The sequence below is a fragment of the Oncorhynchus keta genome, unplaced genomic scaffold, assembly GCF_023373465.1.
Source record: "Oncorhynchus keta strain PuntledgeMale-10-30-2019 unplaced genomic scaffold, Oket_V2 Un_contig_18378_pilon_pilon, whole genome shotgun sequence".
Classification (NCBI taxonomy): Eukaryota; Metazoa; Chordata; class Actinopteri; order Salmoniformes; family Salmonidae; genus Oncorhynchus; species Oncorhynchus keta.
Genome location: NW_026280886.1, coordinates 1 through 25,042, shown reverse-complemented (window position 1 = coordinate 25,042; position 25,042 = coordinate 1). Strand labels below are relative to the sequence as shown.

Sequence of the window (25,042 nt, the reverse complement as noted above, 5' to 3'; positions counted from 1 at the left end):
GTATTATCGGTTTTCACACCGTCGATTCGTCTGACAAAGGATAAATACCGGTGATCAATTAGCCTGGCCTAGATAAAGGATAAATACCGGTAATCAATTAGCCTGGCCTAGATAAAGGATAAATACCGGTAATCAATTAGCCTGGCCTAGATAAAGGATAAATACCGGTAATCAATTAGCCTGGCCTAGATAAAGGATAAATACCGGTAATCAATTAGCCTGGCCTAGATAAAGGATAAATACTGGTAATCAGTTAGCCTGGCCTAGATAAAGGATAAATACCGGTAATCAATTAGCCTGGCCTAGATAAAGGATAAATACTGGTAATCAATTAGCCTGGCCTAGATAAAGGATAAATACTGGTAATCAGTTAGCCTGGCCTAGATAAAGGATAAATACCGGTAATCAATTAGCCTGGCCTAGATAAAGGATAAATACCGGTAATCAATTAGCCTGGCCTGGATAAAGGATAAATACCGGTAATCAATTAGCCTGGCCTAGATAAGGGATAAATACCGGTGATCAATTAGCCTGGCCTAGATAAAGGATAAATACTGGTAATCAATTAGCCTGGCCTAGATAAAGGATAAATACTGGTAATCAGTTAGCCTGGCCTAGATAAAGGATAAATACTGGTAATCAGTTAGCCTGGCCTAGATAAAGAATAAATACTGGTAATCAATTAGCCTGGCCTAGATAAAGGATAAATACTGGTAATCAATTAGCCTGGCCTAGATAAAGGATCAATACTGGTAATCAATTAGCCTGGCCTAGATAAAGGATCAATACTGGTAATCAATTAGCCTGGCCTAGATAAAGGATCAATACCGGTGATCAATTAGCCTGGCCTAGATAAAGGATAAATACTGGTAATCAATTAGCCTGGCCTAGATAAAGGATAAATACCGGTAATCAATTAGCCTGGCCTAGATAAAGGATAAATACTGGTAATCAGTTAGCCTGGCCTAGATAAAGGATAAATACTGGTAATCAATTAGCCTGGCCTAGATAAAGGATAAATACTGGTAATCAGTTAGCCTGGCCTAGATAAAGGATAAATACTGGTAATCAATTAGCCTGGCCTAGATAAAGGATAAATACTGGTAATCAATTAGCCTGGCCTAGATAAAGGATAAATACTGGTAATCAATTAGCCTGGCCTAGATAAAGGATAAATACTGGTAATCAATTAGCCTGGCCTAGATAAAGGATCAATACTGGTAATCAATTAGCCTGGCCTAGATAAAGGATAAATACTGGTAATCAGTTAGCCTGGCCTAGATAAAGGATAAATACTGGTAATCAATTAGCCTGGCCTAGATAAAGGATAAATACTGGTAATCAATTAGCCTGCTTCGTGGGTGACTGTGGATGTGTGCAGAGCATCCCTGGTTCGCACCCAGGTCGGGGCGAGGGGACGGACGTAAAGTTTGACTGTTACACATGCGCAGACCAGCTGGCAGACCATGTGGAGACAGACCAGCTGGCAGACCATGTGGAGACCGGCTGGCAGACCATGTGGAGACAGACCGGCTGGCAGACCATGTGGAGACAGACCGGCTGGCAGACCATGTGGAGACAGACCGGCTGGCAGACCATGTGGAGACAGACCGGCTGGCAGACCATGTGGAGACAGACCGGCTGGCAGACCATGTGGAGACAGACCGGCTGGCAGACCATGTGGAGACAGACCGGCTGGCAGACCATGTGGAGACAGACCGGCTGGCAGACCATGTGGAGACAGACCGGCTGGCAGACCATGTGGAGACAGACCGGCTGGCAGACCATGTGGAGACAGACCGGCTGGCAGACCATGTGGAGACAGACCGGCTGGCAGACCATGTGGAGACAGACCGGCTGGCAGACCATGTGGAGACAGACAGACCGGCTGGCAGACCATGTGGAGACAGACCGGCTGGCAGACCATGTGGAGACAGACCGGCTGGCAGACCATGTGGAGACAGACCGGCTGGCAGACCATGTGGAGACAGACCGGCTGGCAGACCATGTGGAGACAGACCAGCTGGCAGACCATGTGGAGACAGACCGGCTGGCAGACCAATTGGAGACAGACCGGCTGTCCCCACATGCTTCAAGAGGGCCACCATTGTTCCTGTACCCAGGAAAGCTAAGGTATCTGAACTAAATGACTACCGCCCCGTAGCACTCACATCTGTCATCATGAAGTGCTTTGAGAGACTAGTCAAGGATCATATCACCTCCACCCTACCTGACACCCTAGACCCACTCCAATTTGCATACCGCCCCAATAGGTCCACAGACGATGCAATGCTGCCCACTGACTGAGAGACTGAAAAACAGCTTCTATCTCAGAGGCCATCAGACTGCTAAAGAGACAATCATTAACTCAGAGAGGCTGCTGCCTACATTGAGACCCAATCACTGGCCACTTTAATAAATGGATCACTAGTCACTTTAAACAATGCCACTTTAATAATGATGTTTACATATCTTATATTACTCATCATATGTATTTACTGTATTTTATACCATCTATTGCATCTTGCCTATGCCGCTCGGCCATCACTCACCATATATTTATATGTACATATTCTCATTCACCTCTTTAGATGTGTGTGTATTAGGTAGTTGTTGTGGAATTGGTTAGATTACTTACTGGTTGGTAGGTGATCAAATACTTAAAAATCATACAATGTGATTTTTGTTTTAGATTCCGTCTCTCACAGTTGAAGTGTACCTATGATACAAATTACAGACCTCAACATGTTTTGTAAGTAGGAAAACCTGCAAAATCGGTAGTGTCTCAAATACTTGTTCTCTCCACTGTATGTGACCAATAAAATGTGATGTGATTTGATTTGCTAGGGTGAGTAAAATAGTGTTCTCTCATTATGTGTCTGGAAGTAGCTAACAAGCGAGCCTCTGTTAGCTCGGGTGCCTGACAGTCGTTTCGGATCAACCCTACTCCTCGGCCAGTCCCTAAAGCGCACTACAGTCAGACAACATATCACAGCCGTTTCTGATCAACCCTACTCCTCGGCCAGTCCCAAAAGCGCACTACAGTCAGACAACACATTTACTAGCCGTTTGCTTCAGCCAGTCTGACGAGTCGCTGTGCGGTGAGTTGTTTAGTCATCATGGGTGGAGTCCCGACTCTCGCTCAGGGAACTCGTTTTTCCACTCTTTCTCAGCCTCCCTTCTTTCTTTCTCTTTCTCCGTTTCCATTCACTGAGCTCTGTTGCAGACTCGATCTCCGGTAAGTTTATACCGCTCTTATTAACCGACAACATCGGTGTGTTTATGAGTTGTTAAAGTGGTTAGTCTTCTGAATCAGACAGTTGATGTTTATTCTGTGAGCGGTGAGATACACCAGAATACTATCAGATTAGGGGATAAATAAATACAATTCAATTTGGTTCATTGTAACCGGAGTTATTTCCTCTGGTAGGCAACATTCGGTTTTTAAAAACCAAAGCGGTTTTCCGTTTTCTTCCTACGAATGTGACTCTATCTTCGGAACAGTTTAAACGACAACATATTTTGACCTCATGTCACTGAAAGACAAGACTGTCAAGAACACCTACAGTATGTGTCTTCTACAACAGAGTGGACTAGACCAGACACTCAATCAGACTGGAGGGACACCTACAGTATGTGTCTTCTACAACAGAGTGGACGAGACCAGACACTCAATCAGACTGGAGGGACACCTACAGTATGTGTCTTCTACAACAGAGTGGACTAGACCAGACACTCAATCAGACTGGAGGGGACACCTACAGTATGTGTCTTCTACAACAGAGTGGACTAGACCAGACACTAAATCAGACTGGAGGGACACCTACAGTATGTGTCTTCTACAACAGAGTGGACGAGACCAGACACTCAGTCAGACTGGAGGGACACCTACAGTATGTGTCTTCTACAACAGAGTGGACGAGACCAGACACTCAATCAGACTGGAGGGGACACCTACAGTATGTGTCTTCTACAACAGAGTGGACGAGACCAGACACTCAATCAGACTGGAGGGACACCTACAGTATGTGTCTTCTACAACAGAGTGGACGAGACCAGACACTCAATCAGACTGGAGGGACACCTACAGTATGTGTCTTCTACAACAGAGTGGACGAGACCAGACACTAAATCAGACTGGAGGGACACCTACAGTATGTGTCTTCTACAACAGAGTGGACGAGACCAGACACTCAATCAGACTGGAGGGAAAATAACATCGTCGATAATGACGACGTGAATCTTTTCAACACAGAAATTCAGACAAACGTATTTCCTGATAATCTTCTGACCAATACATTTTGGATGCATTTCAGTCACTTCAAACCAGACTTCTTTAGGATTGAAAATACTGTCAGAAGTACTGTCAGACTGATTTGTAATAGACTGTCATAACCCCATTTTATAGAGAGTAAACATTGGCCGCTGATTACATTACATTGGTAACCCCTGGGCTAAAACATACAGAGACGCTAACTACCTTTAGTCCTGTTGACTATAGTGTCTCCCAGTGGTGGAAAAACCACTGAATTAGTTGACTATAGTGTCTCCTAACGGTGGAAAAACCACTGAATTAGTTGACTATAGTGTCTCCCAACGGTGGAAAAACCACTGAATTAGTTGACTATAGTGTCTCCCAACGGTGGAAAAACCACTGAATTAGTTGACTATAGAGTCTCCCAACGGTGGAAAAACCACTGAATTAGTTGACTATAGTGTCTCCCAACGGTGGAAAAACCACTGAATTAGTTGACTATAGTGTCTCCCAGTGGTGGAAAAACCACTGAATTAGTTGACTATAGTGTCTCCCAGTGGTGGAAAAACCACTGAATTAGTTGACTATAGTGTCTCCCAACGGTGGAAAAACCACTGAATTAGTTGACTATAGTCTCCCAGTGGTGGAAAAACCACTGAATTAGTTGACTATAGAGTCTCCCAGAGGTGGAAAAACCACTGAATTAGTTGACTATAGTGTCTCCCAGAGGTGGAAAAACCACTGAATTAGTTGACTATAGTGTCTCCCAGAGGTGGAAAAACCACTGAATTAGTTGACTATAGTGTCTCCCAGAGGTGGAAAAACCACTGAATTAGTTGACTATAGAGTCTCCCAGAGGTGGAAAAACCACTGAATTAGTTGACTATAGAGTCTCCCAGTGGTGGAAAAACCACTGAATTAGTTGACTATAGTGTCTCCCAGTGGTGGAAAAACCACTGAATTAGTTGACTATAGTGTCTCCCAGTGGTGGAAAAACCACTGAATTAGTTGACTATAGTGTCTCCCAGTGGTGGAAAAACCACTGAATTAGTTGACTATAGTGTCTCCTAACGGTGGAAAAACCACTGAATTAGTTGACTATAGTGTCTCCCAACGGTGGAAAAACCACTGAATTAGTTGACTATAGAGTCTCCCAACGGTGGAAAAACCACTGAATTAGTTGACTATAGTGTCTCCCAGTGGTGGAAAAACCACTGAATTAGTTGACTATAGTGTCTCCCAGACGGTGGAAAAACCACTGAATTAGTTGACTATAGTGTCTCCCAACGGTGGAAAAACCACTGAATTAGTTGACTATAGTGTCTCCCAGTGGTGGAAAAACCACTGAATTAGTTGACTATAGTGTCTCCCAGTGGTGGAAAAACCACTGAATTAGTTGACTATAGTGTCTCCCAGACGGTGGAAAAACCACTGAATTAGTTGACTATAGTGTCTCCCAACGGTGGAAAAACCACTGAATTAGTTGACTATAGTGTCTCCCAGAGGTGGAAAAACCACTGAATTAGTTGACTATAGTGTCTCCCAACGGTGGAAAAACCACTGAATTAGTTGACTATAGTGTCTCCCAACGGTGGAAAAACCACTGAATTAGTTGACTATAGTGTCTCCCAACGGTGGAAAAACCACTGAATTAGTTGACTATAGTGTCTCCCAACGGTGGAAAAACCACTGAATTAGTTGACTATAGTGTCTCCCAGTGGTGGAAAAACCACTGAATTAGTTGACTATAGTGTCTCCCAGAGGTGGAAAAACCACTGAATTAGTTGACTATAGTGTCTCCCAACGGTGGAAAAACCACTGAATTAGTTGACTATAGTGTCTCCCAGTGGTGGAAAAACCACTGAATTAGTTGACTATAGTGTCTCCCAGTGGTGGAAAAACCACTGAATTAGTTGACGAAAAGTAAAGATAAATTAACCGAAAATTACTCAAGTGAAAGTCACCCAGTAAAACACTTTTTGGGTAAAAGTATTTGGTTTTTAATATATTTAAGCATAAAAAGTAAATGTAAAAGTATGAATATTTTAAAATTCCTTATTTTAAGCGAACCAGACGGCACACTTTTATTATTTGTATTATTTACGGAAAGCCAGGGGCACAGTTCAACACTCAGACATCATTTACAAACAAAGCATGTGTGTTTAGTGAGTCCTCCAGATCAGAGGCAGTAGGGATGACCAGGGATGTTCTCTGTTTAGTGAGTCCTCCAGATCAGAGGCAGTAGGGATGACCAGAGATGTTCTCTGTTTAGTGAGTCCACCAGATCAGAGGCAGTAGAGATGACCAGGGATGTTCTCTGTTTAGTGAGTCCTCCAGATCAGAGGCAGTAGGGATGACCAGGGATGTTCTCTGTTTAGTGAGTCCTCCAGATCAGAGGCAGTAGGGATGACTAGAGATGTTCTCTGTTTAGTGAGTCCACCAGATCAGAGGCAGTAGAGATGACTAGAGATGTTCTCTGTTTAGTGGGTCCTCCAGATCAGAGGCAGTAGGGATGACTAGAGATGTTCTCTGTTTAGTGAGTCCACCAGATCAGAGGCAGTAGAGATGACTAGAGATGTTCTCTGTTTAGTGGGTCCTCCAGATCAGAGGCAGTAGGGATGACTAGAGATGTTCTCTGTTTAGTGGGTCCTCCAGATCAGAGGCAGTAGGGATGACTAGAGATGTTCTCTGTTTAGTGAGTCCACCAGATCAGAGGCAGTAGAGATGACCAGGGATGTTCTCTGTTTAGTGAGTCCTCCAGATCAGAGGCAGTAGGGATGACTAGAGATGTTCTCTGTTTAGTGAGTCCTCCAGATCAGAGGCAGTAGGGATGACTAGAGATGTTCTCTGTTTAGTGAGTCCTCCAGACCAGAGGCAGTAGAGATGACCAGGGATGTTCTGTTTAGTGAGTCCACCAGATCAGAGGCAGTAGGGATGACCAGGGATGTTCTCTGTTTAGTGGGTCCTCCAGATCAGAGGCAGTAGAGATGACCAGGGATGTTCTGTTTAGTGAGTCCTCCAGATCAGAGGCAGTAGGGATGACCAGGGATGTTATCTGTTTAGTGAGTCCTCCAGATCAGTGGCAGTAGAGATGACCAGGGATGTTCACTGTTTAGTGGGTCCTCCAGATCAGAGGCAGTAGGGATGACCAGGGATGTTCTCTGTTTAGTGACTCCTCCAGACCAGAGGCAGTAGGGATGACCAGGGATGTTCTCTGTTTAGTGAGTCCTCCAGACCAGAGGCAGTACGGGGAGAAGGGCCTTGGTCAGGGAGGTAACGAACCTTCCAGAAGGACAACCATCTCTACAGGCCTTTATGGCAGTGGCCAGACGGAAGCCACTCCTCAGTAAAAGGCACATGACAGCCCGCTTGGAGTTTGCCAAAAGGCACCTAAAGGATTCTCAGACCATGAGAAATAAGATTCTCTGGTCTGATGAAACCAAGATTGAACTCTTTGGCCTGAATGCCAAGTGTCACGTCTGGAGGAAACCTTGCGCCATCCCTACGTTGAAGCATGGTGGTGGCAGCATCATGCTGTGGGGAGGTTTTTCAGAGGCAGAGACTGGGAGACTAGTCAGGATCGAGGCAAAAATTAACAGAGCAAAGTAGAGAGAGATCCTTGATGAAAACCTGCTCCAGAGCTCTCAGGACCTCAGACTGTGGCGATGGTTCACCTTCCTACAGGACAACGGCCCTAAGCACACAGCCAAGACAACGCAGGAGTTTTTTATTTTTTATTTTTATTTAACCTTTATTTAACTAGGCAAGTCAGTTAAGAACAAATTCTTATTTTCAATGACGGCCTAGGAACAGTGGGTTAACTGCCTGTTCAGGGGCAGAACGACAGATTTGTACCTTGTCAGCTCTGGGGTTTGAACTTGCAACCTTCCGGTTACTAGTCCAACGCTCTAACCACTAGGCTACGCTTCGGGACAAGTCTCTGAATGTCCTTGAATGGCCCAGCCAGAGCCCGGACTTGAACCCGATCGAATATCTCTGGAGAGACCTGAAAATAGCTCTGCAGCGACTCTCCCCATCCAACCTGACAGAGCTTGAGAGGATCTGCAGAGAAGAATGGGAGAAACTCCCCAAATACAGGTGTGCCAAGCTTGTAGCGTCATACCCAAGAAGACTCAAGGCTGGAATTGCTGGGTCTGAATACTTATGTAAATGTCATATTTCCGTATTTTATTTTTAATACATTTGCCCAAAAAGTATAAAAACCTGCTTTTGCTTTGTCATTATGCAGTATTGTGTGTAGATTGATGAGGGGCGAAAAAATAATTTAATCCATTTTAGAATAAGGCTGTAGCGTAACAAAATGTGTAAAAAGAGAAGGGGTCTGAATACTTTCTGAATGTACTGTATCTAGCCGGCTCTGAACACCTGTGTGTAAACCAGTGGGCGCGTTCGATCGGATCACTTTTATCAAGTCGGGGACTGTCATTGGTCAGCCTTTCAAAGTGTGTTGCATTATAGGGCTAAAAACTGTCCGACTTGCAATGTGATTTTAAGTGCGTTTCTCTTTTCAGACACCTCCTCCTAATCAAACCAACGGTCACCAATCTACCACAATGGTAAGTTGACTTCACTGAAGACCCCCCTACAGTGGAACGTTTCGCTGCCCCACCGGGAGGATTCTGGTCAAATGTTCACCTTTCCATTTCTCCCTGTAATGTGACACGCTATCAGCAGCACAGCCCATGAGACTGTCATTAAATAATCATTAGCTAAACAACATGAACACAGAACGATAGACAATATCGACACGGAACGATAGACAATATCGACACAGAACGATAGACAATATCGACACAGAACGATAGACAATATCGACACAGAACGATAGACAATATCGACACAGAACGATAGACAATATCGACACAGAACGATAGACAATATCGACACAGAACGATAGACAATATCGACACAGAACGATAGACAATATCGACACAGAACGATAGACAATATCGACACAGAACGATAGACAATATCGACACAGAACGATAGACAATATCGACACAGAACGATAGACAATATCGACACAGAACGATAGACAATATCGACACAGAACGATAGACAATGTCGACACAGAACGATAGACAATATCAACACAGAACGATAGACAATATCAACACAGAACAATAGACAATATCGACACAGAACAATAGACAATATCGACACAGATTACACTAGACAATATCGACACAGACCAGTAGACAATTACACTAGACCAGTAGGTTATTACACTAGACCAGTAGGTTATTACACTAGACCAGTAGAATGGAGGGAGATCATTATAGAATAGGTTATTACACTAGACCAGTAGGTTATTACACTAGACCAATAGGTTATTACACTAGACCAGTAGGTTATTACACTAGACCAGTAGGTTATTACACTAGACCAGTAGGTTATTACACTAGACCAGTAGGTTATTACACTAGACCAATAGGTTATTACACCAGACCAATAGGTTATTACACTAGACCAGTAGAATGGAGGGAGATCATTGTAGAATAGGTTATTACACTAGACCAATAGGTTATTACACTAGACCAGTAGGTTATTACACTAGACCAATAGGTTATTACACTAGACCAATAGGTTATTACACTAGACCAATAGGTTATTACACTAGACCAGTAGGTTATTACACTAGACCAGTAGGTTATTACACTAGACCAGTAGGTTATTACACTAGACCAGTAGGTTATTACACTAGACCAATAGGTTATTACACTAGACCAATAGGTTATTACACTAGACCAGTAGGTTATTACACTAGACCAGTAGGTTATTACACTAGACCAGTAGGTTATTACACTAGACCAGTAGGTTATTACACTAGACCAATAGGGTATTACACTAGACCAATAGGTTATTACACTAGACCAGTAGAATGGAGGGAGATCATTATAGAATAGGTTATTACACTAGACCAGTAGGTTATTACACTAGACCAATAGGTTATTACACTAGACCAGTAGGTTATTACACTAGACCAGTAGGTTATTACACTAGACCAGTAGGTTATTACACTAGACCAGTAGGTTATTACACTAGACCAGTAGAATGGATTACATCATTATAGACCAGTAGGTTATTACACTAGACCAGTAGGTTATTACACTAGACCAGTAGGTTATTACACTAGACCAGTAGGTTATTACACTAGACCAGTAGAATGGAGGTTCATTATAGACCAGTAGGTTATTACACTAGACCAGTAGGTTATTACACTAGACCAATAGGTTATTACACTAGACCAGTAGGTTATTACACTAGACCAGTAGGTTATTACACTAGACCAGTAGAATGGAGGGAGATCATTATATAATAAGTTATTACACTAGACCAGTAGGTTATTACACTAGACCAGTAGGTTATTACACTAGACCAGTAGGTTATTACACTAGACCAGTAGAATGGAGGGAGATCATTATAGAATAGGTTATTACACTAGACCAGTAGGTTATTACACTAGACCAGTAGGTTATTACACTAGACCAGTAGGTTATTACACTAGACCAGTAGAATGGAGGGAGATCATTATAGAATAGGTTATTACACTAGACCAGTAGGTTATTACACTAGACCAGTAGGTTATTACACTAGACCAGTAGAATGGAGGGAGATCATAATATAATAGGTTATTACACTAGACCAGTAGGTTGTTACACTAGACCAGTAGGTTATTACACTAGACCAATCGGTTATTACACTAGACCAGTAGGTTATTACACTAGACCAGTAGGTTATTACACTAGACCAGTAGGTTATTACACTAGACCAGTAGGTTGTTACACTAGACCAGTAGGTTATTACACTAGACCAGTAGGTTATTACACTAGGTTGTTACCAGACCAGTAGGTTATTACACTAGACCAGTTGGTTATTACACTAGACCAGTAGGTTATTACACTAGACCAGTAGAATGGAGGGAGATCATAATATAATAGGTTATTACACTAGACCAGTAGTTTATTACACTAGACCAATAGGTTATTACACTAGACCAGTAGGTTATTACACTAGACCAGTAGGTTGTTACACTAGACCAGTAGGTTATTACACTAGACCAGTAGGTTATTACACTAGACCAGTAGGTTATTACACTAGACCAGTAGGTTATTACACTAGATCAGTAGGTTATTACACTAGACCAGTAGGTTATTACACTAGACCAGTAGGTTATTACACTAGACCAGTAGGTTATTACACTAGACCAGTAGGTTATTACACTAGACCAGTAGGTTATTACACTAGACCAGTAGGTTATTACACTAGACCAGTAGGTTATTACACTAGACCAGTAGGTTATTACACTAGACCAGTAGGTTATTACACTAGACCAGTAGGTTATTACACTAGACCAGTAGGTTATTACACTAGACCAGTAGGTTGTTACACTAGACCAGTAGGTTATTACACTAGACCAGTTGGTTATTACACTAGACCAGTAGGTTATTACACTAGACCAGTAGAATGGAGGGAGATCATAATATAATAGGTTATTACACTAGACCAGTAGTTTATTACACTAGACCAATAGGTTATTACACTAGACCAGTAGGTTATTACACTAGACCAGTAGGTTGTTACACTAGACCAGTAGGTTATTACACTAGACCAGTAGGTTATTACACTAGACCAGTAGGTTATTACACTAGACCAGTACACTAGATCAGTTATTACACTAGACCAGTAGGTTATTACACTAGACCAGTAGGTTATTACACTAGACCAGTAGGTTATTACACTAGACCAGTAGGTTATTACACTAGACCAGTAGGTTATTACACTAGACCAGTAGGTTATTACACTAGATCAGTAGGTTATTACACTAGACCAGTAGGTTATTACACTAGACCAATAGGTTATTACACTAGACCAGTAGGTTATTACACTAGACCAGTAGGTTATTACACTAGACCAGTAGGTTATTACACTAGACCAGTAGGTTATTACACTAGACCAGTAGGTTATTACACTAGACCAGTAGGTTATTACACTAGACCAGTAGGTTACACTAGACCAGTAGGTTACACTAGACCAGTAGGTTATTACACTAGACCAGTAGGTTATTACACTAGACCAGTAGGTTATTACACTAGACCAGTAGGGTTCCCATCCCAGTTAAGTCCAAGTCAATGTGGGTTCCCATCCCAGTTAAATGGGTTCCCATCCCAGTTAAGTCCAAGTCAATGTGGGTTCCCATCCCAGTTAAATGGGTTCCCATCCCAGTTAAGTCCAAGTCAATGTGGGTTCCCATCCCAGTTAAATGGGTTCCCATCCCAGTTAAGTCCAAGTCAATGTGGGTTCCCATCCCAGTTAAATGGGTTCCCATCCCAGTTAAGTCCAAGTCAATGTGGGTTCCCATCCCAGTTAAGTCCAAGTTTAACTGTTAAACTCTGCTGCTACAGACTGTTGGAGGCCTTCTAATGAAAACCAGCCTTCTTCATTTCTAGAAAACCACAGTGTCTCTGTGTGTGGAGCAGAGGGGCTGTATTTGGGGAAGTCAGTATGAGTCATGTGTGTGGGCCTTTCTTCAGACAGGGTGGGTCTCTGCCTCCTCTCTCTCTCCCCTCCCCCTCCCTCTCTTCCTCCTCTCTCGCTCCTCCCCCTCCCTCTCTTCCTCTCTCTCTCTCTCTCTCTCTCTCTCTCTCTCTCTCTCTTCTTCATCTAGTCTCTCTCTCTTTATACTCTCTCTTCATTACATTAGTAGACTCCTACACCACTTTATACTGTCAACCCCCTCCCTCATTACCTCCCCTCTTCCTGTCTCCATCCTCCCCCCTCCCTCTTTCTGTCCTCCCCCATCCCTCTCTCCTCCTCTCCCTCCCTCTCTTCCTCCTGTCCCCCCCTCTCTTCTGCTCTCTCTCTCTCTGGGACTCTCTCCCTCCCTCCCTCCCTCCCTCCCTCCCTCCCTCCCTCCATCCCATCCCTCCCTCCCTCCCTCTCTCTCTCCTGCCCCCCTCTCTTCTGCTCTCTCTCTCTCTGTCTCTGTCTGTCCCTGTCCCTCTGTCCCTCCCTCCCTACATTCCCTCTCTGTCTCTGTCTCTGACTCCCTCCCTCCCCCCTCCCTCCCTCCCCCTTTATACTCCAACTCCCTCCCTCCCTCCCTGCCAGGTCCCTCCCTCCCTCCCTGGGACTCCCTCCAACTCCCTCTCAATTCAATTCAAGAGTCTTTATTGGCATGGGAACACATGTTTACATCGTCAAAGCAAGTAAACTCTCTCTCTCACACACACACACACACACACACACACACTACACACATACACAACAGGTTCACACATTACAGACTGGGACACACACACATACAACAGATTCATCTCATGAGACTGGGACTACACCACTTTATACTGTCACAGGTTCATTACATTAGTAGACTGGGACTACACCACTTTATACTGTCAACAGGTTCATTACATTAGTAGACTGGGACTACACCACTTTATACTGTCAACAGGTTCATTACATTAGTAGACTGGGACTACACCACTTTATACTGTCAACAGGTTCATTACATTAGTAGACTGGGACTACACCACTTTATACTGTCAACAGGTTCATTACATTAGTAGACTGGGACTACACCACTTTATACTGTCAACAGGTTCATTACATTAGTAGACTGGGACTACACCACTTTATACTGTCAACAGGTTCATTACATTAGTAGACTGGGACTACACCACTTTATACTGTCAACAGGTTCATTACATTAGTAGACTGGGACTACACCACTTTATACTGTCAACAGGTTCATTACATTAGTAGACTGGGACTACACCACTTTATACTGTCAACAGGTTCATTACATTAGTAGACTGGGACTACACCACTTTATACTGTCAACAGGTTCATTACATTAGTAGACTGGGACTACACCACTTTATACTGTCAACAGGTTCATTACATTAGTAGACTGGGACTACACCACTTTATACTGTCAACAGGTTCATTACATTAGTAGACTGGGACTACACCACTTTATACTGTCAACAGGTTCATTACATTAGTAGACTGGGACTACACCACTTTATACTGACTACACCACTTTATACTGTCAACAGGTTCATTACATTAGTAGACTGGGACTACACCACTTTATACTGTCAACAGGTTCATTACATTAGTAGACTGGGACTACACCACTTTATACTGTCAACAGGTTCATTACATTAGTAGACTGGGACTACACCACTTTATACTGTCAACAGGTTCATTACATTAGTAGACTGGGACTACACCACTTTATCAACAGGTTCATTACATTAGTAGACTGGGACTACACCACTTTATACTGTCAACAGGTTCATTACATTAGTAGACTGGGACTACACCACTTTATACTGTCAACAGGTTCATTACATTAGTAGACTGGGACTACACCACTTTATACTGTCAACAGGTTCATTACATTAGTAGACTGGGACTACACCACTTTATACTGTCAACAGGTTCATTACATTAGTAGACTGGGACTACACCACTTTATACTGTCAACAGGTTCATTACATTAGTAGACTGGGACTACACCACTTTATACTGTCAACAGGTTCATTACATTAGTAGACTGGGACTACACCACTTTATACTGTCAACAGGTTCATTACATTAGTAGACTGGGACTACACCACTTTATACTGTCAACAGGTTCATTACATTAGTAGACTGGGACTACACCACTTTATACTGTCAACAGGTTCATTACATTAGTAGACTGGGACTACACCACTTTATACTGTCAACAGGTTCATTACATTAGTAGACTGGGACTACACCACTTTATACTGTCAACAGGTTCATTACATTAGTAGACTGGGACTACACCACTTTATACTGTCAACAGGTTCATTACATTAGTAGACTGGGACTACACCACTTTATCAACAGGTTCATTACATTAGTAGACTGGGACTACACCACTTTATACTGTCAACAGGTTCATTACATTAGTAGACTGGGACTACACCACTTTATACTGTCAACAGGTTCATTACATTAGTAGACTGGGACTACACCACTTTATACTGTCAACAGGTTCATTACATTAGTAGACTGGGACTACACCACTTTATACTGTCAACAGGTTCATTACATTAGTAGACTGGGACTACACCACTTTATACTGTCAACAGGTTCATTACATTAGTAGACTGGGACTACACCACTTTATACTGTCAACAGGTTCATTACATTAGTAGACTGGGACTACACCACTTTATACTGTCAACAGGTTCATTACATTAGTAGACTGGGACTACACCACTTTATACTGTCAACAGGTTCATTACATTAGTAGACTGGGACTACACCACTTTATACTGTCAACAGGTTCATTACATTAGTAGACTGGGACTACACCACTTTATACTGTCAACAGGTTCATTACATTAGTAGACTGGGACTACACCACTTTATACTGTCAACAGGTTCATTACATTAGTAGACTGGGACTACACCACTTTATACTGTCAACAGGTTCATTACATTAGTAGACTGGGACTACACCACTTTATACTGTCAACAGGTTCATTACATTAGTAGACTGGGACTACACCACTTTATACTGTCAACAGGTTCATTACATTAGTAGACTGGGACTACACCACTTTATACTGTCAACAGGTTCATTACATTAGTAGACTGGGACTACACCACTTTATACTGTCAACAGGTTCATTACATTAGTAGACTGGGACTACACCACTTTATACTGTCAACAGGTTCATTACATTAGTAGACTGGGACTACACCACTTTATACTGTCAACAGGTTCATTACATTAGTAGACTGGGACTACACCACTTTATACTGTCAACAGGTTCATTACATTAGTAGACTGGGACTACACCACTTTATACTGTCAACAGGTTCATTACATTAGTAGACTGGGACTACACCACTTTATACTGTCAACAGGTTCATTACATTAGTAGACTGGGACTACACCACTTTATCAACAGGTTCATTACATTAGGGACTACACCACTTTATACTGTCAACAGGTTCACTTAGTAGACTGGGACTACACCACTTTATACTGTCAACAGGTTCATTACATTAGTAGACTGGGACTACTACCACTTTATACTGTCAACAGGTTCATTACACCACTTTATACTGTCAACAGGTTCATTACATTAGTAGACTGGGACTACACCACTTTATACTGTCAACAGGTTCATTACATTAGTAGACTGGGACTACACCACTTTATACTGTCAACAGGTTCATTACATTAGTAGACTGGGACTACACCACTTTATACTGTCAACAGGTTCATTACATTAGTAGACTGGGACTACACCACTTTATACTGTCAACAGGTTCATTACATTAGTAGACTGGGACTACACCACTTTATACTGTCAACAGGTTCATTACATTAGTAGACTGGGACTACACCACTTTATACTGTCAACAGGTTCATTACATTAGTAGACTGGGACTACACCACTTTATACTGTCAACAGGTTCATTACATTAGTAGACTGGGACTACACCACTTTATACTGTCAACAGGTTCATTACATTAGTAGACTGGGACTACACCACTTTATACTGTCAACAGGTTCATTACATTAGTAGACTGGGACTACACCACTTTATACTGTCAACAGGTTCATTACATTAGTAGACTGGGACTACACCACTTTATACTGTCAACAGGTTCATTACATTAGTAGACTGGGACTACACCACTTTATACTGTCAACAGGTTCATTACATTAGTAGACTGGGACTACACCACTTTATACTGTCAACAGGTTCATTACATTAGTAGACTGGGACTACACCACTTTATACTGTCAACAGGTTCATTACATTAGTAGACTGGGACTACACCACTTTATACTGTCAACAGGTTCATTACATTAGTAGACTGGGACTACACCACTTTATCACTGTCAGGTTCATTACATTAGTAGACTGGGACTACACCACTTTATACTGTCAACAGGTTCATTACATTAGTAGACTGGGACTACACCACTTTATACTGTCAACAGGTTCATTACATTAGTAGACTGGGACTACACCACTTTATACTGTCAACAGGTTCATTACATTAGTAGACTGGGACTACACCACTTTATACTGTCAACAGGTTCATTACATTAGTAGACTGGGACTACACCACTTTATACTGTCAACAGGTTCATTACATTAGTAGACTGGGACTACACCACTTTATACTGTCAACAGGTTCATTACATTAGTAGACTGGGACTACACCACTTTATACTGTCAACAGGTTCATTACATTAGTAGACTGGGACTACACCACTTTATACTGTCAACAGGTTCATTACATTAGTAGACTGGGACTACACCACTTTATACTGTCAACAGGTTCATTACATTAGTAGACTGGGACTACACCACTTTATACTGTCAACAGGTTCATTACATTAGTAGACTGGGACTACACCACTTTATACTGTCAACAGGTTCATTACATTAGTAGACTGGGACTACACCACTTTATACTGTCAACAGGTTCATTACATTAGTAGACTGGGACTACACCACTTTATACTGTCAACAGGTTCATTACATTAGTAGACTGGGACTACACCACTTTATACTGTCAACAGGTTCATTACATTAGTAGACTGGGACTACACCACTTTATACTGTGTGTGTCAACAGGTTCATTACATTACTGGGACTACACCACTTTATACTGTCAACAGGTTCATTACATTAGTAGACTGGGACTACACCACTTTATACACCAGGTTCATTACATTAGTAGACTGGGACTACACCACTTTATACTGTCAACAGGTTCATTACATTAGTAGACTGGGACTAGCACATTTAGTAGACTGGGACTACTGTTTATACTGTCAACAGGTTCATTACATTAGTAGACTGGGACTATTTATACTGTAAAGGTTCATTACATTAGTGACTTGACTACACCACTTTATACTGTCAACAGGTTCATTACATTAGTAGACTACTGTACCCACAGTCCTCTCTGGTATACCCTCGACTACATTACCCACAGTCATCTCTGGTCTACCCTGAACTACTTTACCCACAGTTCTCTCTGGTCTACCCTGAACTACATTACCCACAGTCCTCTCTGGTCTACCCTGAACTACATTACCCACAGTCCTCTCTGGTCTACCCTGAACTAAACTACCCACAGTCCTATCTGGTCTACCCTGAACTACATTACCCACAGTCCTCTCTGGTCTACCCTGAAATACTTTACCCACAGTCCTCTCTGGTCTACACTGAACTACATTACCCACAGTCCTCTCTGGTCTACCCTGAAATACTTTACCCACAGTCCTCTCTGGTCTACCCTGAACTACATTACCCACAGTCCTCCTATGTGTCTGTTCTCTGATAGGCTGGTCGAGGCAGTGTGAGAGCCAGCGGAAACTTCAACGCCAACCAAGATGCAGAGACACTCTACAAGGCCATGAAGGGACTGGGTCAGTGGTGTGTGTGGTCTGCATGTGAGGCAAAGTGAGGGAGTAACCATGGCACCAAAGATTTGACTATGGTGTTTGTTGTTGCCATAGGAACCGATGAGGATTCCATCATGAAGTTGTTGACGTCTCGTAGCAACAGCCAGAGACAGCAGATCAAAGCTGCATACAAGACCCTGCATGGCAAGGTCAGAACACAACCACAATACAACCACAACCACAATATAACCACAATACAACCACAACCACAATATAACCACAATACAACCACAACCACAATATAACCACAATACAACCACAACCACAATATAACCACAATACAACCACAATACAACCACAACCACAATATAACCACAATACAACCACAACCACAATATAACCACAACCACAATATAACCACAATACAACCACAACCACAACCACAACCACAATATAACCACAACCACAATATAACCACAATACAACCACAACCACAATATAACCACAATACAACCACAACCACAATATAACCACAACCACAATACAACCACAACCACAATACAACCACAACCACAATACAACCACAATACAACCACAACCACAATACAACCACAATACAACCACAACCACAATATAACCACAACCACAATATAACCACAATACAACCACAACCACAATACAAACCACAATATAACCACAATACAACCACAACCACAATACAACCACAATATAACCACAATACAACCACAACCACAATATAACCACAATACAACCACAACCACAATATAACCACAATACAACCACAACCACAATATAACCACAATACAACCACAACCACAATATAACCACAATACAACCACAACCACAATATAACCACAACCACAATACAACCACAACCACAATATAACCACAATACAACCACAATATAACCACAACCACAATATAACCACAATACAACCACAACCACAATATAACCATAATACAACCACAACCACAATATAACCACAATATAACCACAACCACAATATAACCACAATACAACCACAACCACAATATAACCACAATACAACCACAACCACAATATAACCACAATATAACCACAACCACAATATAACCACAATACAACCACAACCACAATATAACCACAATACAACCACAACCACAATATAACCACAATACAACCACAACCACAATACAAACACAACCACAATATAACCACAACCACAATACAACCACAATACAACCACAACCACAATATAACCATAATACAACCACAACCACAATATAACCACAATACAACCACAACCACAATACAACCACAACCACAATACAACCACAATACAACCACAATACAACCACAACCACAATATAACCACAATACAACCACAACCACAATATAACCACAACCACAATATAACCATAATACAACCACAACCACAATATAACCACAATACAACCACAACCACAATATAACCACAACCACAATATAACCACAATACAACCACAACCACAATGCAAACACAACCACAATACAACCACAATACAAACACAACCACAATATAACCACAATACAACCACAATACAACCACAACCACAATATAACCACAACCACAATATAACCACAACCACAATATAACCACAATACAACCACAACCACAATATAACCACAATACAACCACAACCACAATGCAACCACAACCACAATACAACCACAACCACAATATAACCACAATACAACCACAACCACAATGCAAACACAATACAACCACAACCACAATACAACTACAATATAACCACAATACAACCACAACCACAATATAACCACAACCACAATATAACCACAATACAACCACAATATAACCACAACCACAATATAACCACAATACAACCACAATACAACCGGAACACAACCATAACACAACCACAATACAACCACAACCACAATATAACCACAATACAACCACAATACAACCGGAACACAACCATAACACAACCACAATACAACCACAACCACAATACAACCGGAACACAATATAAACACAACCACAATACAACCACAACCACAATATAACCACAATACAACCACAACCACAACACAACCATAACACAACCACAATACAACCACAACCACAATATAACCACAACACAACCATAACACAACCACAATACAACCACAATGCAAACACAACCACAATACAACCACAATACAACCACAATACAACCGGAACACAACCACAATACAACCACAACCACAATACAACCACAATACAACCACAACCACAATACAACTACAACCACAATATAACCACAACCTCAACACAACCGCAATACAACCACAACCACAATACAACCACAACCACAATACAACTACAACCACAATACAACCACAACCTCAACACAACCACAATACAACCGGAACACAACCATAACACAACCACTATGCAAACACAACCACAATACAACCACAATACAACAACACAACCACAATACAACCACAACCACAATACAACCACAACCACAATACAACCACAATACAACCACAATACAACCACAATACAACCACAACCACAATACAACCACAATACAACCACAACCACAATACAACCACAACACAACCACAATACAACCACAATACAACCACAACCACAATACAACCACAATACAACCACAACCACAATACAACCACAACCACAATACAAACACAACCACAATACAACCACAACCACAATATAACCACAACACAACCACAACCACAACCACAACACAACCACAATACAAACCACAATACAACCACAATCACAATACAACCACAACCACAATACAACCACAACCACAATACAACCACAATACAACCACAACCACAATACAACCACAACCACAATGCAAACACAACCACAATACAACCACAACCACAACCAAACACAACCACAATACAACCACAACCACAATACAACCACAACCACAATACAACCACAATACAACCACAATACAACCACAACCACAATACAACCACAACCACAACTACAACCACAACACAACCCTAACACAACCACAACACAACCACAACACAACCACAACACAACCACAATAACACAACCACAACACAACCACAATACAACCACAACCACAATGCAAACACAACCACAATACAACCACAACCACAATACAACCACAACCACAATACAACCACAATACAACCACAATACAACCACAACCACAATACAACCACAATACAACCACAACCTCAACACAACCACAACACAACCACAACACAACCACAACACAACCACAACACAACCCTAACACAACCACAACACAACCACAATACAACCGAACACAACCATAACACAACCACAATATAAACACAACCACCAATACAACCACAATACAACGTCACCACAACAACCACAATACAACCACAACCACAATACAACCACAACCACAATACAACCACAACAACCACAATACAACCACAATACAACCACAACCACAATACAACCACAATACCAACCACAACCACAATACAACCACAACCACAATACAACCACAACACAACCACAATACAACCACAATACAACCACAACCACAATACAACCACAATACAACCACAACCACAATACAACCACAACCACAATGCAAACACAACCACAATACAACCACAACCAACACATACAACCACAACAACACAACCACAACCACAACCACAACACAACCACAATACAACCACAATACAACCACAATCACAATACAACCACAACAACCACAATACAACCACAACCACAATACAACCACAATACAACCACAACCACAATACAACCACAACCACAATGCAAACAATACAACCACAATACAACCACAACCAACCACAATAAACACAACCACAATACAACCACAACCACAATACAACCACAACCACAATACAACCACAACCACAATACAACCACAATACAACCACAATACAACCACAACCACAATACAACCACAATAAACCACAATACAACCACAAACCACAATACAACCACAACACAACCACAACACAACCACAACACAACCACAACACAACCACAACACAACCCACAACCCTAACACAACCACAACACAACCCTAACACAACCACAACACAACCACAACACAACCACAACACAACCCTAACACAACCACAACACAACCCTAACACAACCCTAACACATTGTTATTATTGTTATTATTATTGTTATTATTGTTATTGTCTCATTCCCTTGTCTGTTTTTGACCTGTAGGAGCTGAGACCATTAGAATGTCACTGTACCCTGTAATGATATCTGTGACCCTGTGCATGTGACTAATAAACTCATCTAATGTAATCTACAACCACAACCATAACACAACCATAACACAATCCTCCCTCCATATTTCTCTCTCTCTCTCTCTCCCTCCCTCCTCTCGTCCTCCTCCCTCTCTCATCTCTCTCTCTCTCTGTGTCTCTCCTCTCCTCCCCCCTCTCTGTCTCTCTCCTCTCCTCCCTCCTCCTCCTCTCTGTCTCTCTCCTCTCCCTCCTCCTCCTCTCTCTCTCCTCTCTCTCCTCTCTCTCTCTCTCTCTCTCTCTCTCTCTCTCTCTCTCTCTCTCTCTCTCCTCCTCTCCTCCTCCCATCTCTCCTCTCCCCTCCCTCCCTCCCTCTCTCTCCCTCCCTCCCCTCCCTCCCTCCTCTCTCCAGGACCTGGTAGGTGATCTGCAGGGTGAACTGGGGGGAAAGTTTGAGACTCTGATAGTGGCTCTAATGACTCCGCCCATCCTCTACGATGTGACATCACTACGGAACGCCATCAAGGTATTTTACCCAGGACTAGTGATGTCATATCCTGTGAGTGACGGTGTGATGTCATAGTGACTGTGTGTTGATGTCACGGTGTAGGGGGCGGGGACCGATGAGAAGGTGCTGATTGAGATCCTGTCTTCTAGAACGGCCCAGCAGATTAAGGACATCACTGCTGCCTACCGCCAGGGTAACACACACACACACACACACACACACACACACACACACTGACTCACTGATTGTGTGTTCCAGAGTTTAATAAGAACCTGGAGGAGGATGTAACAGGAGACACGTCCGGTCACTTCAGGAGACTGCTGGTCATCCTGCTACAGGTGAGGGGTCAGAGGTCAGGGAAACATAGATCTGGTATATATAGATGTGTGGGACATAGATCTGTACGAGCCAAAAGTTTGGACACCTACCTAGAATAATAGTGAAGAAATCAGAACTCTGAAATAACACATATGGAATCATGTCATAACCAGAAAAGTGCCTTGATGACAGTTTTGCTCAATGCTGCCATCTAGTGGTCTGAGACAGAAGGTGTGCTCTTGGCATTCTCTCAACCAGCTTCGTGAGGTAGTCACCTGGAATGCATTTTAATTAACAGGTGTGCCTTCTTAAAAGTTCATTTGTGGACATCCTTTCCTTTTTAATGTGTTTGAGCCAATCAGTAACCTTCAGTTCAATTTTTTTTTTTAACCTTTATTTGACTTGGCAAGTCAGTTAAGAACAAATTCTTATTTTCAATGACGGCCTGGGAACAGTGGGTTAACTGCCTGTTCAGGGGCAAAACGACAGATTTGTACCTTGTCAGCTCGGGATTTGAACTTGCAACCTTCCGGTTACTAGTCCATCACCCTAACCACTAGGCTACCCAGCTCAAATAAGCAAAGAGAAACGACAGTCCATCATTACTTTAAGACATGAAGTCAGTCAATCGGGAACATTTCAAGAACTTCTAAAGTTTCTTCAAGTGCTATGATGAAACTGGCTCTCATGAGGACCTCCACAGGAAAGGAAGGCCCAGAGTTACCTCTGCTGCAGAGGATAAGATCATTAGAGTTACCAGCCTCAGATTGGAAAGGAAGACCCAGAGTTACCTCTGCTGCAGAGGATGAGTTCATTAGAGTTACCATCCTCAGAAATTGCAGCCCAAATACATGCTTAACAGATTTCAAGTAACAGACACATCTCAACATCAACTGTTCAGAGGAGACTGTGTGAATCAGGCCTTCATGGTCGAATTGCTGGAAAGAAACCACTACTAAAGGACACCAATAATAAGAAGTCTTGCTTGAAAACAATGGAAATTAGACTGGTGGAAATCTGTTCTTTGGTCTGAGATTTTTTGTTTGTTCAAACTGCCATGTCTTTGTGAGACACAGAGTAGGTGATTGGATGATCTCCGCATGTGTGGTTCCCATCGTGAAGCATGGAGGAGGAGGTGTGATGGTGTGTGGTTCCCATCGTGAAGCATGGAGGAGGAGGTGTGATGGTGCTTTGCTGGTTACACTGTCAGTGATTCATTTTAGAATTCAAGTCAC

General features: G+C 42.2%; 1 protein-coding gene and 2 long non-coding RNA genes across 5 annotated transcripts in view; 2 read left to right on the top strand and 1 right to left on the bottom strand.

The window, feature by feature from the left end:
• LOC127920100 (uncharacterized) overlaps positions 1 to 23,841 on the top strand; it is a gene marked incomplete at its 3' end in the record, with an annotated part of 80,936 nt that extends 57,095 nt beyond the window's left edge. Inside the window, exons 9-16 of the mRNA XM_052503908.1 lie at positions 1,404 to 2,035; positions 3,914 to 4,154; positions 8,771 to 8,832; positions 18,639 to 18,723; positions 18,814 to 18,908; positions 23,394 to 23,507; positions 23,592 to 23,682; positions 23,748 to 23,841. Coding sequence (XP_052359868.1) covers positions 1,404 to 2,035; positions 3,914 to 4,154; positions 8,771 to 8,832; positions 18,639 to 18,723; positions 18,814 to 18,908; positions 23,394 to 23,507; positions 23,592 to 23,682; positions 23,748 to 23,841 — 1,414 coding nt within the window. The remainder of the gene's footprint in view (positions 1 to 1,403; positions 2,036 to 3,913; positions 4,155 to 8,770; positions 8,833 to 18,638; positions 18,724 to 18,813; positions 18,909 to 23,393; positions 23,508 to 23,591; positions 23,683 to 23,747) is intronic.
• LOC127920106 (uncharacterized) lies at positions 2,405 to 4,249 on the bottom strand. Of its 3 annotated transcripts, none has more exons than XR_008105118.1 (4): positions 4,150 to 4,249; positions 3,889 to 4,084; positions 3,628 to 3,823; positions 2,405 to 3,562 (listed from the first exon to the last, which is right to left on the bottom strand). It is a non-coding gene; the product is annotated as an uncharacterized LOC127920106 (long non-coding RNA). The 3 variants fall into 3 exon arrangements; XR_008105117.1 differs by having other exon boundaries at positions 3,628 to 3,758; XR_008105116.1 differs by lacking the exon at positions 2,405 to 3,562 and having other exon boundaries at positions 3,596 to 3,692.
• On the top strand, positions 9,484 to 10,932 carry LOC127920107 (uncharacterized). Its single transcript, XR_008105119.1, has 5 exons — positions 9,484 to 9,563; positions 9,779 to 9,925; positions 9,968 to 10,051; positions 10,157 to 10,308; positions 10,662 to 10,932. It is a non-coding gene; the product is annotated as an uncharacterized LOC127920107 (long non-coding RNA).
• Positions 23,842 to 25,042: the final 1,201 nt, after the last annotated feature.